A 13968-nucleotide genomic window follows, 5' to 3' on the forward strand; every position below is an offset into this window, starting at 1 on the left:
CCACAGTTAGAGGCACTGCCCCCATTGGGCTCAATAATAAAGGAGATCATATTACAGTGCCCTCCATAATGTTTGGGACAATTGTCGTCACAGGTGTTTGTGATTACCCAGGTGTGTTTCACTTCTTCATTAGTGCATGCTTAAGATACCAAGGCTTGCTTCTACCTACAGACTACCCTTTGGAGTCTGTGGTTGCCATTGTTCGGCATGAGGACAAGAGCTGTGCCAATGAAAGTCAAAGAAGCCATTATGAGCTGAAAAACAAGAATAAAACCATTACAGACATCGGTTAAACTTTAGGATCATCTAAATCAACTAACTGGAATATCATCAACAAGAAAGAGAACACTGGTGAGCTCAGTAATCACAAAGGGACTGGCAGGCCAAGGAAGACCTCCACTGCTGACGACAGAAAAATCCTCACTATGGTAAAACGAAAGTGCCAAAGGCCTGTCTTACAGATCAGAAACCGTCTTCAGGTGGCAGATATGGATGTGTCAGAGAAGACTATCAGCAGAAGACTTCATGCACAAGAGATGCAGACTACTAGTTAGCCACAAAAACAGGATGGCCAGATTGCAGTTTGGGGAAAAAGGACTTAAACCTGCAGAATTCTGGGAAAAATTCTTGTGGACTGATGAGACAAAGATGAACCTGCATCAGATTGATGGCAAGAGCAAACTCTGTAGACAAAAAGGAACTTCCCCACCTCAACTGTTAAACATGGTGGTTAGGGTGTTATGGTTTAGGCATGCATGGCTGCCACAGGTACTCATACACTTCTCTTCATTGATGATGGAACTGCTGATGGCAGTGACACAATGAATTCTGAGCCATATAGAACATCTAATCTAGTCAAGTTCCAGTAAATACCTCCAAACTGATTGGACAGTGCTTCATCCTACAACAAGACAATGCTTCCAAACATACTGCTAAGGCAACACAGGAGTCTGTCAAAGCTAAAATATGGAAAATCGCTTGAATGACCAAACCAGTCACCCGATTTAAATCCAATTGAGCTGGCCTTCTATATGCTGAAGAGAAAACGTGGGCATAAGCCCCCGGAACAAACAGAACAACAACAAAAAACACTTATGTATATAGCACACTTTCATAAAAACGATGTAGCTCAAAGTGCTTTACAGGATGAAGACAGACAAAAGAGACAAAATATATAAAAAATAAAATTAGGCAATACTAATTAACATAGAATAAACGTAAGGTCCGACGGCCAGGGAGGACAGAGAGAAAAAAAAAACTCCAGACGGCTGGAGAAAAAATAAACATCTGCAGGGGTTCAGAGGCCACGAGACCACCCAGCCCCCACTAGGCATTCTACCTAACATAAATGACCTCAGTCAGTCCTCATGTATTCAGGGTTCACAAGGAAGAACTTGAGGATTGTGGTCATGTGGACTTCTTGCCTTTAATCCATCAATGTTGGGACATCACGGTGCTTTGATTGGATGGTGGTGGCGTTGATCGCCACTACAAAAAACTGGAAAAAGAACAGCAGAGAAAGTATGGGTTTGTATGGATTTCGGAGCCACTAAGAATGATAATAATAAAATGCATATACAGAGTATCAGGATTAAGCTAAATGAAGCTATGAGAAAGCCATGTTAAAATAATGAGTTTTTAGCAGTTTTTTAAAAGTGTTCCACTGTATTAGCCTGGCGAATTTCTATTGGTAAGCTATTCCAGATTTCAGGTGTGTAACAGCAGAAGGCCACCTCACCACTTCTTTTAAGTTCAGCTCTTGGAATTATAAGCAGACACTCATTTGAAGATCTAAGGTTATGATTTGGAGTGTAAAGTGAAAGGAATTCTGAAATATAGGATGGAGTGAGATTAGTTAAGGCTTTGTAAACCATAAGCAGTATTTTAAAGTCAATTCTAAATAACAAAGGTAACCAATGTAGTAGCTAAAGATGTCTGCATTAGAGGTTTTGTGGAACTTCACCAGAGAAGATCCTCAGTATTAGATGAGGTCTATGAACTGCGGACTTGGATGCATTGGATACTCTACTAAATATGACTGCTTTAATACAGTATATATCTGTCATTGCTATGTCCCAAATATTAAGGTGCCCTGAAATGGGGGTCTATGTAGAAAAAGTGTTGTCACATCTACCCAGTGTGACTGAGATGTATGCAAATCCTCTTAGTTAAAGTGCAAATTGCAGACTTTCAGTTATGTCTGAATTGTATGATTTGTAATTTTAAACCGTGGAGCAGAGGGGTAAATAAAGGAAAATGTTTTTGTCCAAAACATTATGGAGGACACTGTGTATAAGATATTATATATATATATATATATATACACACACACACACACATATATATATATATATATATACATATATACACACACACAGAGCACATAAACTGAATATGTATATTAGTATGATGCATCTTTTTTTTACACATTCAACCTAACAGGGGTTTGTTTTCATATTTTCTTGGTAAGAGTGATTTGCCTTATGGCTCTCAGGATTCCTTATTTGTACATATATTTTACCACATTCAGAATAGCAATTTGGCTTTGCTCCAGAGTGGACTTTTGAATGACTGCGGAGACTACTTATTCGGGAGAATTGTTTCCCACATTCAGAACAGCAATGTGGTTTTTCTCCGGTGTGAGTTCTCGTGTGTCTCAGTAGATTACCTCGGTCAACAAAACACTTGCCACACACAACACAGCAGTGTGGCCTCTCCCCAGTATGAATTCTCAAGTGTCTCAAAAGGCCGCACATGTCTGTAAATGGTTTGCCACATTCTGAGCAACAATGTGGTTTTTCCCCAGTGTGGATTTTGATGTGCATCTTAAGAGTACTTATCTGTGAGAAGCATTTGCCACATTCAGAACAGCTGTATGGCTTCTCTCCAGTGTGGATTCGCATGTGTATCTGAAGGCTGCCTTTGTTTGAGAATCGTTTGCCACATTCAGAACAGCAATGTGCTTTTTCTTGATAGTGACCACGCAAATGTGTATGAAGGTGGCTTATTTGTGAGAAATGCTTTCCACATTCACAGCAGTCATATGGTTTCTCACCAGTGTGAATTCTCATGTGCATGTTTAGACTGCCCTTGTGTGAAAATCGCTTTCCACATTCAGTACAGCCATATGGCTTCTCTCCACTATGAACTCTTGTATGCCTCTGAAGACTGTCTTTTCTTGAAAACCTTTTGCCACATTCACAGCAGTAATGGGGCTTCTCTCCACTGTGAATTCTCATATGTCCCTTGCAATGAGATTTGTTTTTAAAACATTTTCCACACTCTTGGCAGGAATATGAAGGCACTGAAGTTGTATCTTGTATTTCTTTATGGGTTCCCATGTTGTCACTTGTCAGCTCTTCCACAGTAAGTGAGCCACACTGCAGACTCTTCATATTTATTTCATCATCCTTCTCAGTTCTACGCTGAGGAGATACTGGAGCAAATGAAGAAGAAAAGCATCTGTCTCTTTCCTGAAAATCTGTTTTAAGACAAAAAGTCTTATCACTTTTTCATCATGTGTTCAAATCGGCAAAAATTCAAGCAAGAAATATGACATCACCTGTGGTGTTCCCCAAGGATCTATACTGGGTGTTCTTTAAAATCTATATATGTTCTCCCTAGGTCATGCAATTAGAAAGATATGCAGCTATTCCCTTAGTGCCCTTGATAAACTGTATTCTCAATATTAAGATGTGGATGTTTCTACAGTTAAAATAAATATACCATCAACATACCCATGTTTGGTTCACACAGTATAACTAATACAGCATTTAGACTCAGGGACTTCTAACGGCAATCAAGGAATCTCAGGGTCATTATTGGCACTGCCTTGAATTTGAAGTCACACATTTGCACTGTCACAATATTAGCACTTTATCATTTTGAAAATGCAGCGAAAATGCACCCTTTTTCGATCTGGAGAAATGCCAAGCCACTTTACTACAAGCAGGTTACACTACTGTAACACTCCTCCTTCAGGTTTAATAAAGCTATCAATGTCAAACCACCTATAATAATCTGCTGCTAGTCTAATGAGGGCAAAAAAGAAGAGCACATATGGTGTATTGTTTCCGAACAACTTAATCTATTGCCTGTATATTTTAGAATTGATTTTAAATTGTATGCAAATAACTGAATATCAGAACATCTTACTTATACAATAGTCAATACAGAACCCTGAAATCCTCTGATGGTAACCAGTGCAAACACCTATAACATTTAGTGATGTTATGGACAAAAATTTGGATATGTTATCCAGTGGAGCTAAGGGCAGCAAAGACTATACAGATTTTTAAAAAGAAATTAAAAATGCACCTTTTTACTTTTCCTTTTACTAAACCAAGGATTTTTTCATATTCTTTAAAAGATTATTAAGGACACTCTCTTGGACCAAGATTTAGTTACAAAGCACTATGGAAGCAAGCAGTAAAGTGTCTTGGTGCTCTTTTAAGCAAAATTCAATATCCCTTTCCCTCAAAGAGTCTTTATAATGGGACTCAAACACTGACATAGGCTAATGGATGGCTTCTTTACATCAAACAATTAAATGTTACTGTCTCACAGGCCAGAGACTCTTTACTAGATACACAGGATGATCCTAGCAAATCCAAGTTTTTACATTAGAGAGGTACAGTAAATAAAATTATTTTACTAGCAGAAGTACCCAACATTGCTCTGGAATATTTCTGTGATAGGATAAGGTAAGAAACCAAATATAAATGCATTTTTAAATGTTCACCATTGCAGGCTAGAATGCAAGTGTTCCATCCATCATCAACACTACCTCAACACCATGTCTCTGCTCTCATACGAGTTGAGAATTTCTTTCTTTGTATGATTGAATTCCATAATTGTGGTAACTCCTTGATTGATTGGGACCATGAACATTATTTCTTTATAATTCATGGTTTACAGTATTTTAGATGTTTAATCCCACATTAAAGTACTGGATGGTTTGATGAATAACTGAATTCCCAGACCACAGAAAGAATATACACTAGGGAGATCTAGGGAGGATTTGGGTTCACAGATACCACTGCAGGTCTCCATATTACAAGAGATAGCACCAGTGATGGTATTTGGTATGTTATAAAGAAAGTTGATTTACTTAACACTGATTTAAAATTACTAGAAATCAAGGTGCTACATTGGCATCAAAGTCTAAAATTAGAAGTGTTTTATAATAAAATGGGCTTGAATATAGTAAAAGTAACTAACCGTGCCCTTAGTTGTCCTCTTTCTACCAAATTCTGAACAACACTTGGCATAAGCTTAACACCTCATTTCAGCCTGTTTCACCATAGCTTATCCCTGTCACATTTTGCAACAATATGTAGATGTGCAATAGTGTTGGCAGTTTCAAAAATGTAAGTCTTTGCTGTGATGGATAATTTAGTGTCATCAGCTCATTTCAGACTTAATGACATGTGTACACAGTACATTAAAATTCCTATCTGCATGCTTGACGAACACACACCAGGCTGCCACTGTCCATGTCTGGTGACACAAATCTTAGTTTGTTGGTTATTTACAATCTTATAAAATATTAGGCAGTGGTCAGCAAAACAGCAGAGTTTACTTTCAAATACAGTTTTGCAAAACTTATATTTTGCAACCGATAAACTAAAAAGTGTGTTTTGGAGTTTGAAAAGCTTTTGGGGGGGTGGTGGAAGAAATTGCTCCTTGAGGGTCTAGCAACATAATACATGCCTCTTGTACCCGTACCCGTACATTTTTTTAGAAAATAGTTTAGACAAAAATAAACAGGCAAAAACAGTCTAGTGAAAATTTACCATGGCTAAACACAACCACCCACGATGAGACATAACGACCTACTCTTAGACAAAAGCTGTAATCGACTGGGGCAATACAACCATTAACCAAATTAATTAAGAAGAAAACACTAAACTGGTGGGTCTTAGGTAAGATTCCACTTTGACCTGTAAACAGCCGTGTAAACCCATCAGCTTCAGCCCTGTCCCGTCCTCTAGTCCCTGCATCAGTGCTAATTTTGGGTTGCCTCCCCTCTTCCTGTGATACACCACAGGGCCTATATTTTAAGTTGGACCAACAGCCAACATACATGGTAAATTTTGTGACAATCAGCAAGTTTTGCATGAGTGTTAAACAAACAAATTGTGATTTATATCAATTGCTTCACAATGTAATATTTCTAAACAATGGTTGAAAAATATTTAATCTATCCTAAAAGGGAGTCTACAAGGCTTATAAAAAAGTATTCACACCATTGGGAGTTTTACTGTTATGAAACATTGAAACACAGTGGATTGAATTAGGCTTTTCTGGCAACAGAAAAAGACTCTAATGTTAAGGTGAAGGCAGATCTCTGCAAAATAGATGATGGCCAAAGTATTCATTCCTGCATCACCAGTGAGGCAGCCAGTTGGTTTTGAGAAATCGCAGAATTAGTTCAATGGAGATCACCTGGCAGGGGTTTCAATTGAGTGTTATACAAATGCAGGTGTATATGGAGGAGCCAACATGTGGTACATCAGTATGGTGGGCAAACCTACACAAAGAAAATGCTTCAAAAGAACATCGTGAATGTCTTGGAGCAGTGCTTCCCAAACTCGGTCCTGGGGACCCCCTGTGGCTGCAGGCTTTTGTTCCAACCAGCTTTTGTTTTTAATTGGACTCCTGGGCTAATACAGTGAACTGTTTTTCCCCAAGGTCTGTGTTTTGGGAAAAAATATAGGAATCGAAAAACTAAGTTTGGTATAAAAAAAAAAATAAAATTATATATTATATAAATAAATGTACCAAGCCGTTATATGGGAATAATGTATTTTTTCCTTTTTAACAATATTTTCATCTTGATTTTTGATAGCTTAGCTATTGAATGGTCTTCTCTCATTTGTCAAATCTCATATGTTTCTGTTTCTAATGCTGTATTTGAATGTACAACATACATATGTCCAGTACATACTGCACTTACACATTTTTGATGGATAGTACACATTAGAGAAAGGGGCAATAGAAGTTAAATGGTGCTAGTGGTTGGACATAAAGAAAAATGAAATATACAAGGTATTTTAAATTACATTAACTATTCTTGTCAGAACAGTTCAATAGAGTTATCTAACAGTTCAGACTTATTACTTCACTGTATTTAAAGAGAAAGGAATTTAGAATTGTTTTGCCTAATTACAACACTTACATTGTTCACAATGTGTTGCAGATGACATTTGCTCCAGTTCTTTTCTCCTGTAAAGTATCTCCTCTCTGGTTCTGTCCTTGGGTTTCACATCTTCATTCATTTTTCCCCTTTCACGGCTTTGCATTTTAAGGTCTATTGACATATCATAATCCCCTACATACTCAGTTTTACACATTTCCTCTTTAACAACCACAGCCCTCCATTCACAGTCCTCCTGCTTCAAGCAGACACCCTCTTGTGTAGCCTGGAAGGTCTCCCATTCACACTCCTCTTCTTTGATGCAGCCCATGTTTTCCTCTGTAATGCCTGCTTTGTGGAGCTCCATATCCAGCGCTTGCCTCCCCACTGCTTCACCTGCAATGTTTAAATCTCTGATCTTGAAGTTGTCACGCATCTCACTGGGGGATCCTTCTCACCAAAAATGCAGCTGTCCATTTTCTGTAATGCAAATAATAATTCTCTTAGAATTTCACCAGATACATTTTACTGTCATCCCATATTTTTCCAATGGACGATACTCAACTAAAAATCTTGAGCCTCTTTCATACATTTTCCTAGTCATGGAGTGCAAGTGAGCCAAGTTCACACTGCAGAACACCAAAATGCTACAGGTTTGCTATCCAGTTTCTCTTTAGTATGTTATGATAACGTTATTTAAATAAAACGGTATATAAATAAATAAATAAAAATGTGTGAGCAAAACTTGAAAACATTTGTGTTGTTCTGAATTATGCCTTCTCTATTACCTTCCTGGAGTAGACTAAATATATTAATTGAACCAGTAATTAAAAGAGTGGATGGGATTTGATGGAATTGAAGGTATCCAGAAGAAATCTACAGCTACAGCCAGACAACTGCCATACTCCACATAGACAACAGCAAGGAATTGCAAGTGGACCTCTGGAGCCAGGAGAGTGCAATTGATAACCACTAAAGTACAGGGGAGAATTGGGATTGCAAAGTCTTAAAAAGATATTTCACATTTGACTGAGGCATGCAAAATGTCATTGTGCAGTTTACACATATCAAGAAACTTTAACGATCTTCTTAAGAAGCTATAAATTGGGTCAGAACTGTCACGGACATTTGCTTAGATCTGTCAAGCAGAGGAGGTGTGTGGGCATGTGGCTAAAGAGTTCCAGTACGGAGTAACAGAAAGCTGAACGGATGGACAGCAACACGGAAACTCAGAAATGCACCACGAGAAACTGAAGGAAATCATAACGCTCATACACTAAGCAGCAACACGGATAATTCAAACTGGCATCATTTTGAGTTATGAGACTGTAGGAACATTGGACAGCCACTTTAAACCAAGTAATACATTTGGATTATTTAACGTCTCTATCTACAGGATAGGCGGACCAGGCAGAATGAAACAACAGTTACCGACTTCGGTGTGCGCTGCACGTCTCTTGTGTTCAACCTAAGTCCGTCGCGCACTGCTCTCGTGCCCCACGATGGTCTGTCGCACGTACCTTTCCTATGAGCGACTCCCCTTCAAAGCTGCGCATAATCCGAAACTAAAGACAACAGCAGACGCCGGTCGACTGACAAAACCCGCCTACTTCTGAGCTAGTTGACTGATGTGCGCAAGAGCCAAACAATAGATTAGCGTCATTTGAAAAATATTCACAATTATCCTTGTTGTCTTAATTATTGATGAACTCAATAAGTGCACTCTCCTCGATCACATTACGCGTCACTCGATATTGGTAGCGTCAAAAATAAAATCTTTACTGCAAATCACTATTGGTAGACGAAAGCTTTTGCACATGCGCACTTTAAAAACTCCATTTCCCAGAACGCTTTGTGAAAGAGTGCTTTCTTTAATATAAAACGGTCGTGTACAAGTTGGCTTGTGTTTTAATATTTTAATGACATAATGTACAATTTTGAGACATAACTTTTTAAGTTACGAAAATGTGTGTGAGCTCGCCTGCGGGTTAGTTGGGAGGTAATATCTAAAGATCGAACAGTATTTTAAACGTTTTTCCTAAACTTGGGTCGGATTAGGAGCTTTCGAGGACCTCAAGAGTAGGTATCTTTGTTTTTTTAAATAACGAAGGGTATGAAGATGATTTTTTTTTCTTACTGCACAATTTGGTCAATTGATCAATCTGTTACTCACCGTATCTAACTTGTTTAAAAGTTTATAAACTCAAGCAGACACATTGTTTAGGTTTGTAAACTTGCTTCTGGTCAAATTGTTGTGCTTCATCATAGGGGCATTTTTAAAATAGTCTCCAACTTGCAGTATTGTTTGGTCTATTGATGTGGGCATTTCACCTGCCCCTGAAATAAATTATACTTTTTTGGATGGCTACACACCGTAAATTGTCATTAACGAACTACCATTTTTAAGAGAGGTGTTTGCTCGTAAAAGACCTGCGGGCGGAGAAACGGCAGCAGGGGAAGAAGATAAGCCCTCCGAAGAACCTGTATTTTCGTGACATACGGATTTGTACAGCCATGGATTGCCATTTCTCCTGAAATGATCGAAGGTAACTAAGATATCTTCTTTTTGGGGTAAATTTGGCAATAGAAACACTAACCGCCTCGATCGCCTCTACTTGTCACGAAGACCATAGATGCCACCAAATCAACCAAATGAGGGGCCCTACCTTTCTTTCCCCAAATAGTCTTTCCATATCATTCCAATAAAAGAATGCACTTAAAAGTGGATTGCATTTTCTTCTTCACACACACATTTGTCATCAGTGTCTCTCCTAAATAGTGCAATTAGATTCTTCCCTGGATACATCCAATGTCGTGGCACTGAATAGGGAGATGTAGCGCATTTTAATGATTGTTTTCAATTTATCTCTCCATTAACTCCAGACACCATGTATCAGATTGTCGTAATGGCGATATACTACAGATAATAATTTTTAAAATCCGTATTTTATTGGCGAGGCAATGTTTTCTTGGTTAAGTTGTAATCATATTTTATGTTGGTCATTCCAATAAACTGCAGTTTGACAACCTTAGTGCACAATCTTAATTTCAACCTCACTGATTTGCACTGTAAACTTCATCAAGGGGTAACGTTATGCCATTAAGGTTAACCTTCAGTGGACACATTCCAATGGGTGGTTAAGTTCGATGGTAGACTTGAGGGAAGCACATAGTAACCATCGACCCCGTCCGAGTCGCTGTAGATGCTTAAAGCGACTATTTTATTGATGTAGATTTCCACGTCAATCCTTGTAATCTGCAGGCTCTTCCTTCCTGGTGTGATTTTCATCTCTTTCGGCAATTTGCGGCAAATGTGAAATTCTTACAGGTGGACAACAATTCTACTCTTTATCCAGAAGACTCTGTCGAGATACCTAAATGCCTACGTATATTTAAAATTATCCGACACGCCTAGTCTCTGTGGCGCAATCGGTTAGCGCGTTCGGCTGTTAACCGAAAGGTTGGTGGTTCGAGCCCACCCAGGGACGGGTTCTGTTTTCTTAAAATTCCAAAAAGCTGAGGGTCAGAAACCACTGTGTTGCTGATTCCTCACACGAGGACTGACATTAAAAAAAAAAAAAAAAACGTCGTCAGTGGCCCACAGACGCTGGGGCAGCTTTTGATTTAACGCATGCGCACCTGCGAGATGGGCCCTTCTTGTCAAGCGCGAGAGCTTTAGTGCTTCTCGATTTGCGCAAGTACACGTCAAACATCTCGCCGATTTTCTGATTGGCTTACGTATTCCGTCAAACGTCTCACTGCCTCTCGATTTGCTAACGCTCTCTATACTTCCAGCCCGTTTCTCCGCCTCTGTCTGTCAAATTCAGACATGTGCGTTAGAGTTCATGATCATTCCGGAAAAAAGAAATTATAGGACCATGGATACAGTTGAACATTCAATTGCAGAAACGAGTCCTCGTTTCGTTTTCCAAAACCAAGAAAACCTTTAAGATTAATGATCAGCTTTACGATATAACGTACACTCTGCCACTCAAGTTAATGTGTATGTTATAAAAGAAGCATAAATAGGCGTTTGAGAAAATTTTAATCGCAGTGATCGTTTTAGTCTTTCAGTTGGATGAGATAAGATGTGAAGTCATATGACGTAAACATGACATTTGATAACTAATTTAAACACAGAATTATGCGTCTAATATTTTTAAGAAGAGTGCAAAACAAAATTGGAACACCCGCCGAAACTTTTTTTATTATAATTATCAAATGAAACACAATACAACACAAAACTCTCGTAAAGGATAAAAATTCAACATTCAAAAAAGTATAAACAACATTCACAGTACAAGGGGGCTAGATAAATTTCATAGTATATGCAAGATAACAAATAGGGGGAAAAGGGACCACCGGCCAAAAGACACAGGAGGCATAAATCGAAACAGTAATAAATTAGACATGTTATCATAAATCCTTCTTACAGATCTGCTGGATTTCAGTTTAAGTGATAGGAGGTATTGTTTAAAATCATTTATGAACCATGTAAAAGATAGTTTGTCATTTCTCCACTTACTACATTGTATATGGTATTTACTTAACAGAACGACAATGGTAATCATATCAGAGACAAATGGATATAAGTTATCCATGTGGAACATAATATGAGATAAGTCAAACTGTGGGATATCATTTAGCCAGAGTGATAACCAGCTATGTATTTCTAACCAAAACCTGGCAGAAACAGGACATGAAAAGAACAAGTGTTGTAATGTTCCACAAGTTGAATCACAAAAAGAACACAGGTCCACCTCAAATTTAAATCTTTTTAAAAATTCTGCCACCGGGTATATATTATTAATTATCTTGAAATGTGTTTCTTTCATTTTTGGGGAAACAGGCCACTTAACAAATTTAGAAAAAGCCTTTTCCATAATTGACTTGATCCCCATTAAAAATTTGCAAATGCTTTCCCGAGTTAAAATCATGGAAAAGAATGGATTTAAAATTTGCTTTAATAACCTTATAATTACAATTACTATCTTTTAGATTACAATTACCAATTTTTGGCAACGCTGGCTTGACTTCTGAATAGATAGATAGATAGATAGATAGATAGATAGATAGATAGATAGATAGATAGATAGATAGATAGATAGATAGAATATGATGTTGTGTGAATTTCCCCCTGGGATTAATAAAGTATCTATCTATCTATCTATCTACCTATCTAGATTAACTGTCTTAATGCCAATGGGATTGCTTGACAAACCTGCCTGTATTCTTTTTGAGTACAACCTAATTTAAATTTCTTCAAAAAGGACATATAATTTAGCAGATTACCTTCTGTGTTCAACAAATCAGTTGCAAACAAGATACCACTCTCAAACCAGTTTTTATTGAATAATGACTTTCTATTAATTGTTATCACTGTTGTTCCATAGAGTAGACATGTGGGGAGAAAAGTTGTGTGTAAAAATCATTTTCCAGAAAGAAAGGATCTGTTTGTGGAAACTACATAATTTAACAGGAATTGTACTAATCTCAAAGTCGCATTTTAATAGAAACTCAATTCCTTCTAATTTTTTAAAAATAGATCTGGGTATATGAAACCACATGGAATCAGATTGTGACAAACAAGCTCTGAACCAGTTAATCTTAAAAGTTCCAACCATTGATTCAAAGTCTAAGGCAAACACCCGCCGCAACGCCACACCCTATATTAGAGGGACAGCGCCAATCAGTGTGCACGTCTCACATTTAGGGGTGCACTTCCCAGCATGCACGTACGTGTAGTATTATGGGATGTTAGACGAGAGCACATACGTGTAGTATTATGGAATGTTAGACAAGAGCAAGGGACGTATATACTAGCTATTTCCGCAGTCCGTAGTATCCCGACTCAATAAGGAAGTGTGCGTTTAATGACCCGACGTAAGTTAACTTGTATTTAACTTGCATTAGCATTACACCGTTAAGGTGTTTAAAGTGTACTGTTTGTCGTTTACGTATAAAGACTGTCTGCCTCAGTGTTATTTATATACATTAATATTTATTTCAATAGTAATTTGTTACTAGTTTACCATAATACTTTGTTTTGATACTGTTTAATGATAAACTTTATTGCTTTAAATTTCATTCTGCCTACAAATTAGTACCTATAGTAATTTGAGAGTAATGCTGACATCTAGAGGACTTTGTATAATTCACTAACGAATTGTCCGTCTCCTCTTTATTGTTGATCACATAAACACCTATTCAAATACATGCACGCTTCTTTATGTATCAAATAAATCTGTCAGAATTTCTTCCTGAGCTGCTGTGTGGTATAATCCGGCAGTGAACTCCTCACAAGACAGTCCTCGTTTGCTACACCGTACGTTTCTAAAGATGAGTTTGTTCTTTTAGCTTGCAAGAGTGTATGAAGTAAGTCACGTTCAGGCCTTTCCAACAACGAAAAAAGAGTGAAAAAAAACTGCTTTCACGTATGTCACGATCCCACTTTGCTCTTTACAGATACACTGCCTGGTCAAAAAAAAAAAAAAAATCGCCACCAAAAAAAAAAGGTCACACACTCTAATATTTCGTTGGACCGCCTTTAACTTTGATTACGGCACGCAGTCGCTGTGGCATTGTTTCGATAAGCTTCTGCAATGTCACAAAATTTAGTTCCATCCAGTGTTGCATTCATTTTTCACCAAGATCTTGCATTGATGATGGTAGAGTCTGACCGCTGCGCAAAGCCTTCTTCGGCACATCCCAAAGATTCTCAACTCCGGAACAGGGTAAATCTGGACTCATCAGACCACATGACCACCTTCCATTGCTCCAGAGTCCAATCTTTATGCACCCTAGCAAACTGAAGCCTTTTTTTCCGGTTT

General features: G+C 38.0%; 1 protein-coding gene and 1 non-coding gene across 2 annotated transcripts; one reads left to right on the top strand and one right to left on the bottom strand.

Moving 5' to 3' along the window:
* Window positions 1–2349: 2349 nt before the first annotated feature.
* Window positions 2350–8757, bottom strand: LOC114651568 (gastrula zinc finger protein XlCGF28.1-like). Its single transcript, XM_028801382.2, has 3 exons — window positions 8659–8757; window positions 7181–7618; window positions 2350–3481 (listed from the first exon to the last, which is right to left on the bottom strand). The coding sequence occupies exons 2-3, from the start codon at window positions 7572–7574 to the stop codon at window positions 2436–2438; spliced, it is 1440 nt and encodes a 479-aa protein (XP_028657215.2). The 5' UTR covers window positions 7575–7618; window positions 8659–8757; the 3' UTR covers window positions 2350–2435.
* A 1795-nt stretch (window positions 8758–10552) lies between these two features.
* trnan-guu (transfer RNA asparagine (anticodon GUU)) lies at window positions 10553–10626 on the top strand. Its single transcript has one exon. It is a non-coding gene; the product is annotated as a tRNA-Asn (tRNA).
* The last annotated feature ends 3342 nt before the right edge of the window (window positions 10627–13968 follow it).

This window comes from Erpetoichthys calabaricus, chromosome 5 (genome assembly GCF_900747795.2).
Source record: "Erpetoichthys calabaricus chromosome 5, fErpCal1.3, whole genome shotgun sequence".
Classification (NCBI taxonomy): Eukaryota; Metazoa; Chordata; class Cladistia; order Polypteriformes; family Polypteridae; genus Erpetoichthys; species Erpetoichthys calabaricus.